The sequence below is a fragment of the Balaenoptera physalus genome (assembly GCF_965194825.1).
Source record: "Balaenoptera physalus genome assembly, chromosome: 7".
NCBI lineage: Eukaryota > Metazoa > Chordata > Mammalia > Artiodactyla > Balaenopteridae > Balaenoptera > Balaenoptera physalus.
Genome location: NC_138886.1, coordinates 3,389,322 through 3,407,908, shown reverse-complemented (window position 1 = coordinate 3,407,908; position 18,587 = coordinate 3,389,322). Strand labels below are relative to the sequence as shown.

The 18,587-nt window shown below is 55.0% G+C and overlaps 1 protein-coding gene and 1 long non-coding RNA gene across 2 annotated transcripts in view; both read right to left on the bottom strand.

The window, feature by feature from the left end:
- Nucleotides 1–42: 42 nt before the first annotated feature.
- The window catches only part of OLFM1 (olfactomedin 1), a 26,057-nt gene continuing 7,512 nt past the window's right edge, over nucleotides 43–18,587 (bottom strand). The window contains exons 3-5 of the mRNA XM_082470107.1: nucleotides 16,451–16,670; nucleotides 8,146–8,252; nucleotides 43–1,738 (exon numbers count right to left, since the gene is read on the bottom strand). Coding sequence (XP_082326233.1) covers nucleotides 1,064–1,738; nucleotides 8,146–8,252; nucleotides 16,451–16,670 — 1,002 coding nt within the window. The 3' untranslated portion in view covers nucleotides 43–1,063. The remainder of the gene's footprint in view (nucleotides 1,739–8,145; nucleotides 8,253–16,450; nucleotides 16,671–18,587) is intronic.
- Nucleotides 10,589–16,444, bottom strand: LOC309664602. The gene is made up of 3 exons (XR_014265953.1): nucleotides 13,817–16,444; nucleotides 13,553–13,612; nucleotides 10,589–13,513 (listed from the first exon to the last, which is right to left on the bottom strand). It is a non-coding gene; the product is annotated as an uncharacterized lncRNA (long non-coding RNA).

Below are 18,587 nucleotides of genomic sequence, written 5' to 3'. Positions count from 1 at the left end.
TCGGTCATTTTGAAAACCTTCTGAAATGACAAACGAAGCAAAAACATCTCCTAATATTTTTATTGTTCCTTAGATAACCGGATAGTACAAAGTTTCCCTCTTTTTTACTTAAAAAAGGTACTTTCCCCACACTGTTACCCTCAGGAGCATTTCTTTCCCGTTGGAAACCGAAGTTTCCCTAGATGAGCCCTTCTCATCTGTGGTTACACTACTTAGATACTTTAACAAGAAGAGGATATTTCCTTTCATGATTATCAACGTGAACTTGATCATCTCTCTATAAGGGCGAACATTGATGTGTTTTTTTAATTTCTCTTTAGAAACAAAAGCCATCCACTTACTAATCCAAACTACGGAACTGCATTTACAACATTCATGGCATCAACTAAACAGACAATTCACCACCTCGAGGAAACGACAGACGGACACTGCACGATGTATCTACGGGGTACGCGGATTCAAACGGTGTGGCACTGGGCCTGTCCAGGCCACACACGCCGGCCACCGCTCTCGGGGACTAACTCGGGTCCACGGGCTACTTGGAGTCTCAGCACAGTTCATCTAAGACACAACACGTGGTCAAGGACGGCAGCGGTGATGAGATGAGAGTTACACTAGCCTACGCGGCCCCCTCGGCCGCCGAGCAAGGCCCGGGGGAGGGGGGGCTTCAATGAGACACGACACTCAGGTCCGTCGAGCTGACCATGATCTACGGACAAGTCCATGCGAGCCTAACAGTGGGTTGTTCTCGGTGAGAATTGGCCAACAGTCAGTGCCTTACTTCTTGAGTATATTGACCAGAAAGGGGACCAGGGCGGGGGAACTGGGGAGCCCTGGGCTGCAGTTCCAGCCGTAAATACGGGGGCTTCTTCCCACACCGGCCGCCCTCCAGCTGGAGCTGGAGAAACACGGGGGCAACGCCACCCCGTGATGCCGGAGTCCACGCTGCTGCTGATTTTTCCAAATTAGCCTTGTTCGTCTCACCAATGTTAACTTGGCAGCTGTTCCACAGGAATTTCCAGGTGGGTGAGGGCTCGGACCCTCGGCTTCCAGGCCGAGGGGATTACAACTCATCAGACCGGATGACGTGGAAGAGGGTGACGTTGTAGAGGATCTGGTGGCCATTGTTCCAGGCATACAGGGCGCGGTCCTTGGGGTTGTAATCCAGCATGGAGATGTGCGAGTACTTGTTCTGGAAGGGGATGTCGATGTACTCGTAGGTAGAGGCGTTGGTTTGGTAGGCATAGTGGACCTTGGTGCCCCCCGAGTAGCCGTTGGTGACGTAGAGGGTCCCACAGATGATGAAGGCCTCGCCGGCGCTGCGCTTGGGGTAGCTGGTGTTCCAGGTCTGCAGCACCTGCAGGGAGACGGGGTCCAGCTTGCTGATGACGATGTTGCCGGCGTTCTGGTTGGTGGCATAGACAGCCCACAGCCCGTTCTCGTCCACCATGAGGTCGATGTCCGAGTGGCCACCCCAGGCGTAGTGGTACATGTTGTTATAGCCGGCATAGTCTAGGCTGCGCGTCTTGAGGATCGTCTCCGTCTTTAGGTCGAACCTGATGACAATGTGACTCTGGAACTTGTTGAAGTAGATGGAGCCGTTGTAGACCACCTGCCCCGTGCCGGACCAGGGGTGCGGGAGGCGGTGGGATGTGAAATTGTCCGTGGTCATGAAGGCCAGCATCGATCTGTACTCGCGGACAAAGCGGTTGTTGTGGTAGCCGTCCATGTACCAGACCTGCGGACACAGCGGACCTGTCAGTGGTGCTGAAGCAGGGGGACCCCTGCCGGGTAGGCATCCCCTCCTGGACTTGGGATTTAGTGATTCGGCACCCAGAGAAGGAGCTGGAAGGACCGGGAGAGAATAGACTAAACAGGGTCATGTCATTCCCCCAAACCCAAGGGGTGCCTTTCACGAGGGGCCAGGGCTATCTCCCCACCAGGGGAGGAAGCGTCCAGCCTGGAGAAAGGACACCACGCACATGGGTGTGGGAACCGACAGCCTGGGACCTGCAGCCGCGCCGTGGGGCGTGGCTGGCACCCACCCTCTGCTGTTCCCGCCAAGTGGGTGGGGCTGCCCCCAGTCTGTGGGTCATCTGGGAAGGCCAGCCCTCCAGCAGCATGTGACACCGCCCTCCAGCAGGACGCTGTGGCAGAGGGCACAGCCGCCTGGGCCCGCAGGAGGACAAGTGCCCACAACACCGGGCAGTCTGCAGGGATGACCATTATCAAGGTCGTCAGGAAGGGCGATGCCCGATACCCCAGGGGGCGCGTGCGTCAGGCCTCTCCTTTCGTCCAGGCCCTCACAGCAGGTCGGACTGAATCACCAGTCCGGCGGGGGGACGTCATTCATTTGGCACTTGGGATGCTCCGAGTGTAATCACTCTGTCACGCCCAGTCCTGGGAAAGTGCCTCTCCCTGAGGAATCCGGGCTTCCAGAAGGCTCTGATTGCTCAAATCAACCAAGATAACAAACCCAGTAGAGGCCCAAGTTTGGGGTCACAAGAAGAAGAGCTTTCCGATCACTGCTTAAATGCCCGTTGACTCGAAAGCTGTCTAGACTTTGCACAAAACGCTTTAGTCATTTTCAACCAACATGAGAGCAAATTAGAAAGCAATGCAGTTAGTCAGAGGAAAATCTGCCGGGCTAATGCCGTTCCCAGTGCACCTGTCTGGCAAGAAGGCAGCTGCTTTATCCGTCAAGGGCTCTGCCGGCTGCAGGAGGGATTAAGGACGTGGGAGTTTTCAGACCCGGTATCGCGCATGAGTTAAAATTTTTTTAAAAACCCCTAAAACCTGTAACCTTGCTCCTGAGACATCCATTCAGATGTTTAGAGGCAGATGTGCTTTTTGTTTTTAACAACACTTTTTTTAAAGACTGGGTCTCATTTGAGGCTTTTCCTTATCCTTAGCCTCTGTCAGAGCAGCCCTCAGCGATGAGGGTCATGCATTAGAACGGGGCAAGCGCAGGGCTGGGCGGGAGGTGTCAGAGGTCCGCAGGGTGATGTGCAGACGCCCTGACATCTCGCCTCCTCTTGGCTACCTCCCAGACAGGGAGCTCACTGCTTCTCTCAAGACTTCGCTCAAGTGACAGCCCCCCTCTGCACCCTCTCCTGACCCCCCATCTCAGCTCTGTCTGCCTCCCCCACGAGTGGGTCTTTGATGGTGGGGACCCGGTTGGGTTGATGCATCCCTGGACCCCCAGGGATCAGCACCTCCTTCCTGTGGGCAGAGCTGGGTGAAGTCAGCATCCAATTTCTAAGGATTTTTAAACTGCCTTTTCCTCCGATAAACTGGCAAGTTGGTCACAGGGGGCAACACTTGGAAAAGGCAATTTAGGGTGGGAGAGAAAATCAGCACAGGTGCTAAATGTGTAACAACCAGCTCTCGGCCTGGAGGGTTTAAGCCAGCAGTGAGCCCCTCTGTGCAAAAGAGGAGCGCATCACGGGACCCCCAGGGCCTGCGATGAGGGCCCACCTTGGGCAGTGCCTCCCACCCCCACGAGTTCACTCCGGTCTCACCTCAAATGCCTTGTCCTTCCCCGCCTGCTCCACGTTCCAAGGCTCAGATGGAATCCCGTCCCCTCCAGGATGCCGCCCAGAACTGCTGCATCTGAACCGCTGAGGCCTGGAACCAGGGTCCTCAACCTGGCTGGGTCCCCTGGGAGCTTTCACACCCCAGAACAATGACACAGACCTTGGGGGTAGAGCCGGGCATCGGCTGGTTAAAGCTTCCAGGGGATTCTAATGTTCAGGAGGGTCCCCGAGACCACCTCTTCCAAGTCCCCAATTCGGAGAGGCCCAGGGATGAGGGTCTCGCCCAGGGCCACACGGTCTGTTCACCAGAAAGCAGACTGCATCTCACACAGGACACACCCACTGCCTGTCTTCGCTGGGCCACTTCCTCCCAGACTCCCGAGGCCGTCCTCTGAAATGCCCAACCGACCCCATAAAGCAGGTTCTGTTCACGGGCACAGACAGAAGGGGGCGGCGACCTTCCACTCGCTCATTCCTGGCCTTGATCACAATGCCCGCTTCACCCACCACCGCCCGGCAGGATGGCTCGGGTGGCCCAGGTGGCCATGTGCCTCCTGTTCTCCAAGTGATGGGAACTCGTTCCCTGCCCTCCGGGCGCTGGTGACCTCAGGGCCACGCTCCAGGCAGGCTGCAGCTCCCTGTGGCCATCGTCCTGCGGGAAGGACCGTGGGGCTCCAGGCTGAGGAGGGGGAGAGCTGAGAACACACCGGGGGACAGAAGCCAGGGCAGCCCAAGGGAACAAGGGGCCCTTGGGGCAGCAGGGCTCAGAGCCCCCGCTGCGGGTGCTTCTGTCAGCAGAAGGAAGGCCCCCCGGGCGAGTGGTGAGAGGAGCCCGCTCGGCAGGTCTGAGGCCAGTGTGCAAGCTCCCCCATCCACGAGGGTCCCTTTGCCAGAAAAGATAAAACAAAGCCACCTCCGGATTCTTTCTTTGTAAATGCCATGACTTGAGTGGATGTGGCCTACCAGCTCACTGGAATCAAAACGCCCAACACCAGCTCCCCTGTAAGAAAACCTGGGTATTCCCACATCTTGACTGCATTTTGGTTCCACACGGTGGAGTTTACGGAGAACGTGGGGTTTTCCTAATTGTCCCTATTATTTTCATGTGCTTTTTAGTGAAGAGGGCCATCTCGGTGCAGGGCAGGGCAGGGCGATGGTGTCGAGTCTGGCCCCATCTTACGTGATGCAGGGATGTACCCGGGAGGGGCGGAGGGGGGGAGGGAAGCCACCCAAAGGGCCTGGCTTAGTAACGTGACCATGTCCTCTCCTCCCTTTGGCGGGGCAGGCATCTGTCACATGTCTTCCTGGCAGGACCTGACCTCAAGGAGCCAGCGTGGCTGGGAAAGATGCTCTAAAGGGAGCCCTTAGCTGAACAGGTGAGTGGGGAGGTGGGAGGCTTCACTGGGGAGAGAGGGTTGAAAGGGGGGCGAGGTCAGCAGCCCCAAGACCGTCCCCGACCACACAAAACAGTGTGACCGTGCAGTTCGGATAATATGACCTTGAGGAAGACGGATTCCGTAGGAATAAAATACCTGGATGGCTGTGACACTGTTCAGATGACAGGGAAGGACTTCTAAACACTAAACTGAGCTCACTGCTGTTTGGGAAACGAGATGTGTTCTAGTGGTGAGACCACCCCTCTGAACACGAACTTCCTGGGGGCCAGAGGCTGGCTGGTCCCCTTACCAATGTCTGATGTGAGCGGGCCTGGGGCTTCTACAGCGGAAGCACGGCTGTAAGAGGGATGGTGGATGCCGGACCTTAGAAGGGTCCACAGTCAGAGGTACGTGCCTCAGCGTCTTGGTCTCCCGGGGGGGGGGACACAGCCTGGGGGGACGAGAGCATGGCTTCTGGAGCTCTGGTGCCATCAGAAGCTTCTGGACCGGGTGGAGGACCACCGGAGCCCAGCACAGTGCCTGCACACAGGTGGTGCTTAATGAATGAGCTAACCTGGTTCTAACAGCTCAGCACAAAGGCAGGGGGACCCGAGAGCCCCTTTGAGGGCTCCCGGACAGGGGTCCCAAGGCAATTCCCCACCCTGGCTGTTGGCCACACCGCTCTTTCCTCGCCCTCTGTGGTCTCCTGCACTGAAGCTGACACTGATTTATTTTTTTTGGAGCGAGTTATTGGTCTCCTGCGTGTGATCAAAATTGGACGGAGAATGGAAAAGATCCAAACAAAACAGCACCCTTCCAGATCAATGGCAGGACCTGGGGACGTGTCACTTAGCAGGCTGTGAGTTGGTGGCTGTGCTGATCTCACGGCTTGGGGGAGGACTGCCGACTGCCCAAAGCTTTGGAGCAGGCCCCCAGGGTCTCCTGCCAGCGAGCTGGTCTCCTCCCTCCCTCCCCACACAGTCAGCTCCCACAAAGGCCCCCCTTCCGCCTTCCTGCTTGCACTCTGTCCATCACCAGGGCCCCCTTTCCTGGAGGGTAATCAACTCATCAAGCAGAAAAGAGATGTCTAATGTCCAACAGCATCCATCACCACCTCAACGGCTTCGCAAATGAACCCACATCCTCACGGTACGGGGCATTCCAGGAGCCCTGATACGTGACCTCTGAGAAAAGATAATATGACGAGCGCTCACTACAACAAAGGAAACTGACATCAATATGGGGACCCAGAGGCACATCTGCGGTGTCAGATGGGGTGAAATCCTCTAGACCGGGGTTCGTCCTCTGCAGCACCAAGGTCATTGGTTCCAGCTCACGGATCCCAAGAGGCCTGCTGGGTCAGTGGGGTGTGAGTGGTGGGGCAGGCAGAGGGCAGGCAGGAGGTGGGGAGAAGGCAATGGAGAGGAGGGTGATTCGGGAGACTCAACCTGGAACATCGCGGTTAATAAATGGTTAATAAGATCACCGGCCAGCCTTTCCTGAGACCTTGGGCAAGTCAAGTGACCCTCCTGGCCCTGCGTTTTCTCATCAACACAGCAGAGACAACTGTGATCTCCGGTGGGAGGGCAGCCGTGGGACCAAACCAGGCCAGGCACAGGTTCGCTCAGCTGAGGGCTGGGCGCACGTGTCGCTGCGTCCTAGAAACCAGTACTTCCTCTTGTATTTCAATATATACATCACGTGCTCAGGGTCTGCATCAACATCTTGTTTTCACGTCTGCGTTACTGTTACTGTCACTGACATCTGCGGCAAGAGCATACTACTAACCAAACTCGGAACCAAAGTGGTGTTTTCCAGGGGGATGCAGGTGAAACTGAAGAGTAGTCAGGGTAACAATTGGCCAATTAAATGCTTCATTGGTAATTAATTGGCCAATTAAATTCTTAGAAAACTTCCAAGGACCAGCTAGCTGTCACCATTCAGAAAATAAAACACAAACAAACTTCACCCCCAAGATACCGGACCCGGTCATTTCCCGGGTTTGCAGCCTGTAGCCGGCCCCCTCCTTCCAGAACTCTCTGCCTGCAGACCCGGGGATGAGGTCTGGGAAGAGGCTGCTGGCCTGCTGGGGGGTGGGTAAGGAAGGGGAGAGACGGGGGTTCCTCCCACTGGAGGTTGTGGGATAAAGACAGACGCCCAGATAGCTGGCAAGCCCGTCACGGTCCCCCAGGCGTCTCCCCCAGAAGGAGAAAGTGTGCCGCTTCCTGATCTAAACAGAAGCGATCACACCGTCTAAAGGGTAGGAATGGGGCGGGGGAGCAGCAGAGATCAGAAGTCTCAAGATCCCTCCCCACTGAAGATCCTCCAGACAAGGCTCGGAGGTTCTCAAATGCCTAAGCTCCATCCTCAATCTGCCCAGAGGAAGAGTTGAGGTTTTTTTTAAGTGTTTATTTTCTAAACGTCCTGCAGGCAAGGGGCTGGGTAAGAGAGGCCCTGGACTGTTGCGACGGTCCTCTCCGGGTGCCAGCGGTCAGGCTGGTGGACCACCAAGGCACAGGGATGCCCACGGCTCCTTTCCTCCACCGAGAGCCAGAACCCTGGGCGTTCGGAACCTCCCTTCGCTGAAACGCTCCCAAAGGACGCTGTGGTGACGGACGGATGTTACCCGGGCCCAGTGGGCCAGGCGCCACCCTCCCAGCCAGCCAGCCCTCTGCTGCCCACGTCCCAAAGGGACTCCAACGACAGAACCCAGCCCCCCACCCCATCCCGATCAAGACAGACGTGCCGCTCGGTTGTCTCTCTCTCCTTTTATGAGGTTTTTACCCAGGGGGGAAAGTCTAGAAAAAAAAGAACATGGCTTTTTTCCTAAATCAAAAAAGAACATGAGTTTCCATCAGCCATGAAAGGAATGGCAAATGAAACACAAATGAGAAGTCATTAAAACAAGAAGGCCTGACCATGCTGTTCCTGAGCAGAGCAGGGGCAGGGCTGTGTGCATGGGAAGGTTTCAGCCCAGAGGCAGCCCCTCCGCTCCCAGGGGCAGAGCCACGCCCGGGGAGGGGGTCGCAGGCATCCTCCTGCCCCGTCACCGCCACGGTCATCCTCACATCGGACCCGCCCCGCGGTCTGAGACTCTGGCTTAGTACAGGGACCTCGGCAAGGGACCTGGGCCGCTCCCCAAAGTCCCTGGAACCCCACCCCAGGGGCACCAAGTTTCGCTCATCCACAGCCCCCCCGGCCCCAGACCCAGAGCCAATGAAGGAAGCACTTACCCTGTTATCACCTTCTGGGGCCAGAGGGTCCGTCATCCAGGACCCAAACCTCGAGCCGGAGGTCTTGATGGTCACGGGGTCACTTATGCCCGTCAGCTTGCCGCACGCTGGAAGAGAGGACACAGCGCAGGGGAGTGAGTGCCGGGGCGCAGCCCCGATACCTGCCCCTCCCTCGGCTGCCGCTCAGCTACTCCTGCCCTGCTCTTCCCATGGCACCCCCAGCCCCAAAGGCCAGAGAGGCCACCACGCCCTCCCCCAAGCAGAGAGCAACGGAGGCCAGGAAGGGTGGGGAGAGGGAGGCGCAGCCCCCTGGGCCTCGGGCCTGGGTCGCACCTCCCGATGGGGTGGTCAGCCTCGCCCAGACGCAGTTTTCTCCTCTGGGAAGCGGGGGGCAGCAGCCGCTGGACCTCCTAAGGAGAAAGTGCATCCGCGGTACAGCACAGGAGGAAGGGCGCTCCTTCCCCCTGGAGGGCCTGTGAGCTTCCCTGCAGGGTGACGGCTCCCTACTGCCCGGAGGAGGTGCCCAGGGGCCGGAGGGCTGGGATTTGAAGTCACTGACGGAGCAGAGAGCATGGGGGTGACGGCGCCCTCCCGTCGCACAGATGGAGGCGGGAGACGGGCTGGGATGCACTCGGGGCCACACCGCCACTCGGGCATTCCCGACAGCCCAGCGCCCTTCCCACTGCCCCTGATAGCCCCGGGCAGCTACCATGCCCAGCAGAAATCCCCCTCCTGCCACCTGGATGCCAAGCTGTGTGCGCAGCCCTGAAGCCTTCCGGAATCAATAAACTCAGCCAGCCTCAGAAGGGCAAAAGTTTCCTGAGCCTCAGAAGCCGAGTGGCCCCTCGACGTAGGCAGTGGGCCCTGCCCTGCGGGGACGTGTGCCTTCTGGGACGCCCTCCATTTCTTCCAGGCCAGGCCTGCGTGTAACTCCCCAGCTCTGCCTGCTCTGCTAAACTGCCACTGTATTAGCAGATGTAGAGGTCACTCTGCAAAGTTCAGAGGAGACCTGCGTGTTTTCAGAAGATTGCCAGTGACTTAACCCAGGGACCGTGGTTTAGCCGGGAGTCATCCCGCCAAGTGAGGTGGGCCCGGCCTCGGGGAGGGGCCCATGGCCACCTCTGCGCTGTCTGGGGTGCCTCCCACTCTCTCCCCAAACTTAAAGTGGGGCAAGCAAATCCATCAGCATCACTGAACAAGACTGGAGAAGTGGACTCCCCGGAACCCCAGCCCAGCGCCTGGTGCCGCTGTCTCTTTGTGTTGTCAGGAGAGCTTGTATCTGGGCAACGCGGAGGCCTTGGACCGGGATTAAGAGCCGACTGCAAGCAGAAGAAAGGCGGCTTTACACCCAAATTCCCATCAAGTCATGCTGCCCCGCTCCTAAGTCCCAGCGGTGCCGCCCCCCAGGCTGCTGCCTCTGGCCCAGATTCGAAAAAGGAACTCAACTATTTTTACTCGCCCATCCCTTCCCAGTGTATATTTTGCCTGTTCCCCTTTCAGGAGGAATTGCATACTTTCCCACTGAAATACTGTCCCCTCAAGGCCCGAGGCCATCACTTGCAGGGCAGGTAGGTGAGTCTGCAGACAGGCGAGGGTCCTTGCAGACAGCAAATCTGCCCGGCCCTGTCCACACCCCCCATCTGAGGGAGGACAGACAGAGGACAAAGGGACTGGACATTACGTCCAGGTTAGCCAACATCTACAGCAACCAGAAGTAAGAAAAAAGTGGGTCCTTGGAAATCTCGCGAGAGCGTGTGTGCCCACCAGAGCCCCAGACCAAGTTCTCATCCCACGAGGGTTTTGAGAATTTGGGGTGGGGTTCCCTGAGGGTTCCGTCTGGAGGAGGGAGAGCAGGGGAGAAGCTGGACACTTGGCTGGTCTCCCCCCAGCACCCTCTTTGTTTCTGTGACCCTGGGGGGTTCTGGGCTGCCCCCGGGAGACTGCAGACCCTCCAAACTGGGTGGGAAATGCTAACAGGGGCCATCGAACACCAGAAACAGCCCTCCTCCCTGCTGCCCAGAGGCCAGCAAAGTGCCCCGTGTGAATGTCCCGTGCAGGGCCTCCCCACCGCTGAGTCAGGGACAGTGGTCCTGTCTGCCGCCCGGAAGAAGTCCCAAGGCACCGTGGCCCCAAGGGTGTCACGGATCGGGGGCCCCGGGGGGGATGCCTGCTGGTGCTCCATCGCGGGCACACTTCCCAGTGACATGTCCACTCACGCCAACGCCCTGCCCAGTCTTCAGCGGCCACACCCGGCCTGGGACGACCTCCCCCGAAGGAGACAGACATCCATCCTTTACATCACACTCAGAAGGTGAAGATGGCGGGTGGAGGCCTGGCTCAGCTCGGCCGCCTGCCCAGCTCTTCCCGCCTCCCTACCTTCGCTCAGGCCCACCCGCATCAGGAGAGCCAGACCCCCACCCCGCTCCTGCCCTCCTGTCTTCCGTGGCTGGACCCACACAGATGCCTCTGCAGAGCCCGCTCCCTTCTGGACGGCACCCACCCTGCCTCCCCGACCCAGGCTGGGCCTGCACACCCCCTGGGCATGGACCCGGGCGTCCGGGTCTCACGGCCCCAGGCAGGACGCCCCTGCCCCCCACAAGGCTCAGCCTGGGGGAGCTGTCCAAAATGAATGAACGAACGAACAAATGACTCACCTCTCAGGAACCGAGAGGTATAATTATCCATCTCCCAGAAAATCCTCGTCAGCCCACGGCTTTGCCACGTAACCCGCCAGAGGGGACGGGGGTGAAGGTGGGCCGCCTCTGCTGAGGGCGGCTTCCTTATCTGCCAGAAGGATACCCACCCCAGAGGCGGTTGTGGGAATTAAAGTAGTTAACCAGTGGGGAGCTTCTAGAAGGATGCCCGTCGCGCATAAGTGCCCAGGGAGGCCAGCAGCCATGGATTCACACTGAGACTGTGGCCAAGTCCAGGCCCGGGGCTGCCCTGGATGGTCCCACTGTGCCCGGCCCACAGAGAAGGGCTGTGGCTGCAGAGAAGGGGAGACCGTCTGCGGGGGGGCTGGGGGGTGGGAGGAGGGCGTCTGCACCAGCCCCAGCCCCGACCTGCCCTGGGCTGAGGTCTCCCCCAGTGCACCCTGGCCCGAGGGGCTGAGCCCACGCTCCCCCAGCCTCTCGGCGGGAGCCTTAAAATCATGCAGGAGGAGCCGGCAGAGAAGGGCCCAGCTGGCCCGGGAGGCCTGCTCTTCCAGTTCCTGGCTGTGGGCTCAGCTCTCCACTGGGGATGGAGGCAGCCCGCCCTGCTTGAGTCACGGAGTTATTTTTGGTTCTCCATCCAGACTGGCTCTGCCAAGACCTCGGGAACTGACAGGATCTAAAAAAGCCCCGCGGCAGAGCCGCAAGGCAGAGTCTTGGCACGTTCCGTTCACAAAAAAGTGTCCCTCTCTTGTCATGAGAGCTCGGGCTTCGTGGATGGGGAGGGGAGGGAAGCCGAGCAGGTCCATCTCAGAGGAGGCTGGGCTCCAGGCTCAGCACCCTCAGCTGGGAGGGCCCTGAGGGCCCAGGACGGGTCTCAGGAGGGAGGCCGCCTTGCAAAGCTGGGAGCCTGGACAAAGCAGCCTCCGCAGATGCAATCCTCTGGCCCCTGCTATTCCTAGAAGGAGGCCACTTCTGAACAACAGCCGGAATGACCTCTGACAGGAGCCTGAGCAGGCCCAGGGCGAAATGCCCGCCAAGGAATCGGGCCAGAGACCCGAGGGTCCCTGGGGGCTGACCGCTCCACAGCAGGCAGACGGGTCCCGGGGCCGCCGGCCTCCAGGCTCATCTGCCTCGGTCCCAGCTTGTATCCCTAAAGACTGGGAAGAGTTGAGCTGCCAAAGCTGGGAGCTCAGACAGACACATGTCCTTGCAGAAGAGCTAACCTGGGAGGGAGCAGCCTCCCTGCAAGCCCAGGCCCAGAGCCCCGAGGGCCGCCCTGGACGCCCATCTCCCCTCCGCACCTGGGCAGGGACGGGGGCGCTGAGAGATCTCTTGCGATCCTGAGCACTTCCCGGAAGGAACCTGGGGGGACACCTGCCTGCCTGTGGGGACCACTGAGGTCACTGCCGTGAGTGGCACCTGGGCTCGGGTTCCCTCCCTCCTCGCCGTCCTAGTCAGTCCCCTGCAGACTGAGACACCCTAAACTTCCCTCTCAATCCCGAGTGCAAATCCGCATGTGCTAACTTATCCACTGTCCTTGGGAGCAGCTCACTCACCCGGCTCCATCCCGGCCTCTGGGGAGGAGGTAAGGGCCCCTCTCTCTGTCTCCTCGACCTTTCCTACAGAGGCCTTTAGCACCGGAGAACCAGGACGGTCCAGCTGGGGGAAGCCCTAAAGTCAGCTAGTTCCCCTCATTTTACAGACAGGACTGAGGTCTGACACTAACGGGCATGTGACATGCCCGAGACACGTGCATGAGTAGGAGCGACGTTCTGCATTGGATCTTAAGTCTCTGCTTTTGGCTGGTTTAGCTGCTGGGGCATCTGATTCTGCAGGCTCTCCACGGAGTGGCAGTGAAAGCTCGGGGGACGGGGTCGCCGGGCAGCTCTGCCTTCTCCCTTGCCTTGCCCGGGAACCAGAGGAACTGCAGGGCAGCCGTGGGGACCCGCCTCCCTTCTGGATGATGCCCGAGAGATGCTGAGCCCAACCTCCAGTTCTAGAAATCAGACTTTCAGATTCACGCTCTGGCTGGGCCATTAGGAAAAACATACAATCCCATCAAGAGAGGGGTTTAAAAATAATGGAAACAGAAAACCAATGGAACCTGCAGTCCTTGGTTTTTTTTGTTTTTGTTTTTTTTCCTGTGTATGGAATTGTCAGCAACATCAATTTGAAGAGAATAGAGACCTAATTAAGAGCACTTTTGGGAAACTGCAGGGAGACCCTCTTCCCCATAATTACACCAGGAAGGTAACCAAGATGCTATTCACCAGAGCAAGGAACCTACAGTCAGACTTCAGACCCAGGAGACAAGAGGCGGAGGTAGCGGGGGGCCGGGGGTGGGTGGGGGAGGCCGAGGAAGGAACTGCCGACCTCTGAGACACTGCATCTTCAGAAGTCCTACCCGCCCAGGACAGCATCAGTGCTGGCTTCCCCTGTTCTATGCTTACTGGCAACCTCCCAGCAAAGAAACAGGCTGCTAAGACGGTACCTATTTGCAAGGCTAAAATAAAGACTAAAATAAGCAGCCACAGGATATTGGTTGGGTCTTTAAGTTACCGAACTTGAATGAAAACCTAGGAAGTGGGAGAAGCAGCAGCAGCTAAATCTACGTATTACCTGTTGTCTGTCTACCTACCTACCTACCTACTTATTACCTGTTGTCTACCTACCTACCTACCTACTTATTATCTGTTGTCTACCTACCTACCTACCTACCTACTTACCTGTTGTCTGTCTACCTACCTACCTACTTATTATCTATTGTCTACCTACCTACCTACCTACTTATTACCTGTTGTCTACCTACCTACCTACCTATTGTCTGTTGTCTAACTACCTACCTACCTACTGACTTACCTACTTACTTATCGACCTATTATCTGTTGTCTATCCCACTACCTACCTACCTACCTACTTATTATCTGTTGTCTAATTACCTACCTACCTACTGACTTACCTACTTACTTATCGACCTATTATCTGTTGTCTATCCCACTACCTACCTACCTATTTACCTATTATCTGTTGTCTACCTACCTACCTACTTACCTACTTATTATCTGTTGTCTACCTACCTACTTACCTACTTACTTATTATCTGTTGTCTACCTACCTACCTACCTACCTACTTATTATCTGTTGTCTATCTACCTACCTACCTACTTATTATCTGTTGTCTACCTACCTACTTATCTGTTGTCTACCTACCTACCTACCTACTTATTATCTGTTGTCTATCTACCTACCTACCTACTGACTTACCTACTTACCTATCTACCTATTATCTGTTGTCTATCTATCTACCTACCTATCTACGTATTCTCTGTCTACCTTCCTACTAACCTACTTATCTATCATCTGTCTGTCTAACTACCTACTGACCTACCTACCTACCTATCATTGGTCTAGCTGTCTCTTTACCCAGCAATCATGTCTAGCTATCGTGAACTACCTACCCACCTGCCTACGTGTCCTATCACCACCTACTCTGTGCGGGCACAGTGTGCAGCCCGTGATGTGAATGGTGTCTGTGGACTCACACAGTGACCCCAGGGCACAGGGACTCCTACGCCTTCATCTTACAGACGAAGAGGCAGCTGGAACGCAAAGTGGTCAGTGCCTTGGTTGAGCCACAGGGCCATCGAGTGGCACTTACTACTTCAGGACACTGCCTCCCCCAGATGGGGGTTCTCAGTTCAGTGTTCACCCGCATCACCCACCCGAGGGCTGGTGAAAGACGGATCCCTGCCCACCAGCCCGAAGACTCAGCAGGTCCATCTACAGGTCAAGGTCTTTCTGAGCGCAGAAGTGACTGCACTCAGTGGTGGAGAACAGGGCTCCGGGGGCCTCTTCATCCTCTCTCCTTACTCCCAAGTTGGCCATTTCAGCGGCCCAAGGGGAACCATGTGAAAGCCACAAGATCCCAAGCCCTAAAGTGAATTCACCCAGCTTCTAAAAATAGGCTGAGTTCGGACACGAAGGCTGCTCGTCTGGGAAGGGCAGAATCCTCCTGGAAAGACCCTTAGCTTCTCATCAGTTGTAACTTTGCCCTCTGAATTTCCATTTTGCTCCTTCATCCGTTAATTGGAAAATGTGAAGGTTTAATCTTGGTTTCCCACTGATCTACACGGTCTGTCTACCGGGGAATAAAAATGCTGCTGTGGAGAAATAAGTAACAAAGAAACCCCCAGGGGCCGAGAGCCCTCAGGGGGAGCGTTGGAGGGTCTGGAGAGAGGTGATGGGAGCTTAGGGTAGAGGGAGCATTATGGGTAGAAACCCAAAGACAGTGTCCACCAGAAGTATTCATGTAGTCCCATAACCACTGATAAGCCTGATAACCAGTAACATTTCAAACATTCCCGCTGCCTCCTGAATGCTGAAATGGGAAGAGCTGGTAGAGACCGTCCAGCCCAGACCCCCTCCCTGGGATTGTCCCAGGTCACCCAGTTCCGGACACACCAGGACGTGGGTGCCATCAAGCACATCTGAAAAACCGCAGCAGATAATCCCTCACATGATGCAAGTGTACACATCACAAAGGATTCGTCCTAATGCCCCCAACATCGCTCACTGCCCTCTCCCGGACTGGGGAGCTTTACTAGGGCACCTAGAACGGCATTAAAAATAAACTAGATGTGGGAACAAACAAAAAGGTTGGCTGACTCGAGCTCCTTGCCCTTTGAACGTTCTCTCTCTCCCACTTAATAGCAATGGGGATTTTTTTCTTTAAAGTATTTGTTCCTTTGGGATGTTTTAAGTTTAAAATAAGGCATTTGTAGTGTGTGTGGGGTGGGGGATGAAAAGGGAATCAAGTGAAAACATCAGATAAAACCTAAAGGAAACTTTTCCATAAAGCAGAATTACCCTCAAAGCTACCCTAAGTTACTCTAAAAAGTAAACCATATGAAAATGAACAACCTCTGTGTTAGAGAACAGTGGGTGGACGGGCCAGCCAACCTTTCCTAAGAAAACCTGAAAATGGAATTGGGATTTAAAATGTGCTATTTAAAAGTGGACTCCGACGCCAACACGTTAAGATTTGCTAAAGCAGTTAACACGAAAGTTGATAAGGCGAGTGGGTATCAACCACAAATAAGACTCCGAAGGAGCCCAGGGGCCGCCGGCCCCCAGTCCCACCCCTTCCAGGCACCAGGAGGGACTCCCTGGCTTGTTGCGGATGGTAAGTCTTCCACTGTGACGTGATGGATTTTTCTGCATGATTCAGTATCTCAGGGAGCTCCGTCAGCCCTCGTTCGCAAGCTGGAGGGAATCTAAGATGTATGTTTCCCGCTCTATGAAAACCTGTGTCTTAAAAAGTCACCCAACCCACACATACACACGCATACACACACACACACACACACACATTCTTCAGATGGTAGGTAACACCTAACATCATTTTTCCAGATGTGCAGCTCAATGGGGTCTGTGAGCTGGCCTCTGCACAGGATTGGACAAGGCCCTAGGACAGGTGGTGCCTACTTCCCTCGGCTATCTGTCAAGGTAGCCCTACCCAGGAGCCCTAATCCAGCCCTTGCTCGCTGACGCCAGGCGGGCGCTGTCCACTTCAGCACCACTCCCTAAGCCTGAGTGAGCTGAGCGGGGAGGTGGGAGGTGCAGTGCCCCGCCCCGCAGGGTGCCGGGCCTACCTAGTTTTTGCATGCATGCACGGAGCCTTTCTTCAAGATTGGACACTCTGCTCTGAAGTTCATCGTAGTCATAGGCGCCAATTTCTTCTTGCAGCTCGTTAAGCACTGACGTCAGATTCTGGACTTCCTCTTTAAACTGCAATACCAATTTGGCATCGGCCTTGTACTCTTCCAACACAGGTATCAAAGGCCTAAGTTCATCCATTTTCGCTTTTATCGCCTGCAAGGTTAAAATAAGCTGGGTTCAGTGCGATGCGTGCAAAAACTTGTAACACCCTGCCTTGGCCTGGCTTCTCCCTAGGTGAGGGAAAATGTCCACACTCCCGCTTTATTTATAGATTGATTTATTCTGGTCCACAGGAGTTAGAAGAGCATATTAAACAGTCTTCAGAACACCAACATATTTGGGAAAGGTCTTTATTGTCAGTTTAGAATGCAACATCTGAAGGTTACATGCTTTAAGTCACATACACAAAGTTTCTTTTTTTTTGGTTTTTTTTTTCCAAAAAATGCATTGACAAGGGTTCAAACTATTCGTGAGATGCATCTACAGTTGCATGCAAAAGAGATCCTGGTTGTATTCAAGCTTCCTTAGGGGTATGGTGCTAAGTAATGGGAAATAATAGTAAAAATGCAGGGTGCAAAAAAGCTCTCTGGCCCTCTGTCATGGTTACATGGGAGTGGACTGCTTCTTCAGTCACTGCAGCATTGAAAAAACTCTTTTAAGTTAGCCCTGCAAGCAAAAAAATGAAAACTGTTGAAGAACTAGCTTACTAGCCTGCCTTAAACAGATAGCCATTAACAGACAAATATTTTCACGGTCACTTAAAAAAAAAAAATCACACTTCAAGGCTAGAGTCAGTCCAGACAAACTGCTTTAACAGCTATGTAGATGCCCTCACAGCAATTTCTGCTGAAAGTGTTTAAGGCAATTAAAGTGTGGTGAAAGGCAAGGGCTGCTTTTCTTCCCTCAGAGCCATAGTGCCCCAGATTTGGGAACTGTGACAGAGTGCTTGCAAAGAGGAGCTAGCCCACAGATGCTGAAGACACCCTTAGAGGAATCTGAGTCTACCCCAGAGAAGGGAGTGCTGGCCTTACGAGGAGAGACACAAGCTCTTTGGGGTCGGGCAGGTCAAAATCTCTTTCCGAGATAATTCTTGATGACATGTCTGAAGCAAGGACACGTCCACCTGCACCCACCAAGAGCGATTGGCTCATTTCTCCTCAACAGGATCAACCTGCTATTATTTTATTTATAATATAGATTTATAACTTCATTAGCTTGCCATTTCATCTATATAATGTATTGCTTTTACAAGCGAACTGGTTCTTGCTTCATGCGAGGAGCATACATCAGAGGAAAACATTACCATAGAAAGGGCAGCAAGACCTAGGAGTATCAGCAGTTTCCAGTTCAGTGGGGCTGTGTAATTTGACCCATTCATTTAGATCTGGGCTAGGTTTCTAATTAACATGCATGTGTACCTTAATTAAGGGGCATATAATTTGTCAATTTAATCATTTTGAAGCTGAGTAAACTCTAGGTGTATATATACATATTTGTACATATGTATATATAATTTTAGGTCAAACCAACTCCAGCCTTTAATGTCCAGAGTTACATGGAGAAAAGGAACACTTACTGGGAAGTGAGAAAGATGTTGGCGTCTCTCTTCCTTCCCTGGCAAATCTACAGTGAGCCTTGTCACAGCTAAATTAGGTCAGATGTGAAGAACTGCCCTGAGTGATCCCTGCTCAGAAATGGCTCTAATCAATTAAGCTAATCCTTGGCTAATGTGATTCACCTGCAGCAGCTGTTGAGTCAGGAAGGACCAATCACGTGCCTTCCTAGCTAATCTGCAACTGGCTGGAGAAGCTGGGACCTGGGGCCCTGGCCTCGGAAGCTAATAGGTGTGAAAACCGCACCTCGACTCTGCCCCTTTCAAGGTGAGTCTCGTCAAACCAGGGTGAGGGCAGGTGGCCTCTCTGTCTCCAAGGAGCGCTGCCCTTGCAAGGAAAAGAGCTGCCTTGCTGGGCTCCTCCCTGGCCTCAAATTGCTATTCTGCAGGGAGAGTGGGAGCATGAAGGGGAACCATGCAGTCTCGGAGAGGAGGAGGGGGAGGGGGAGGAGAAGGAG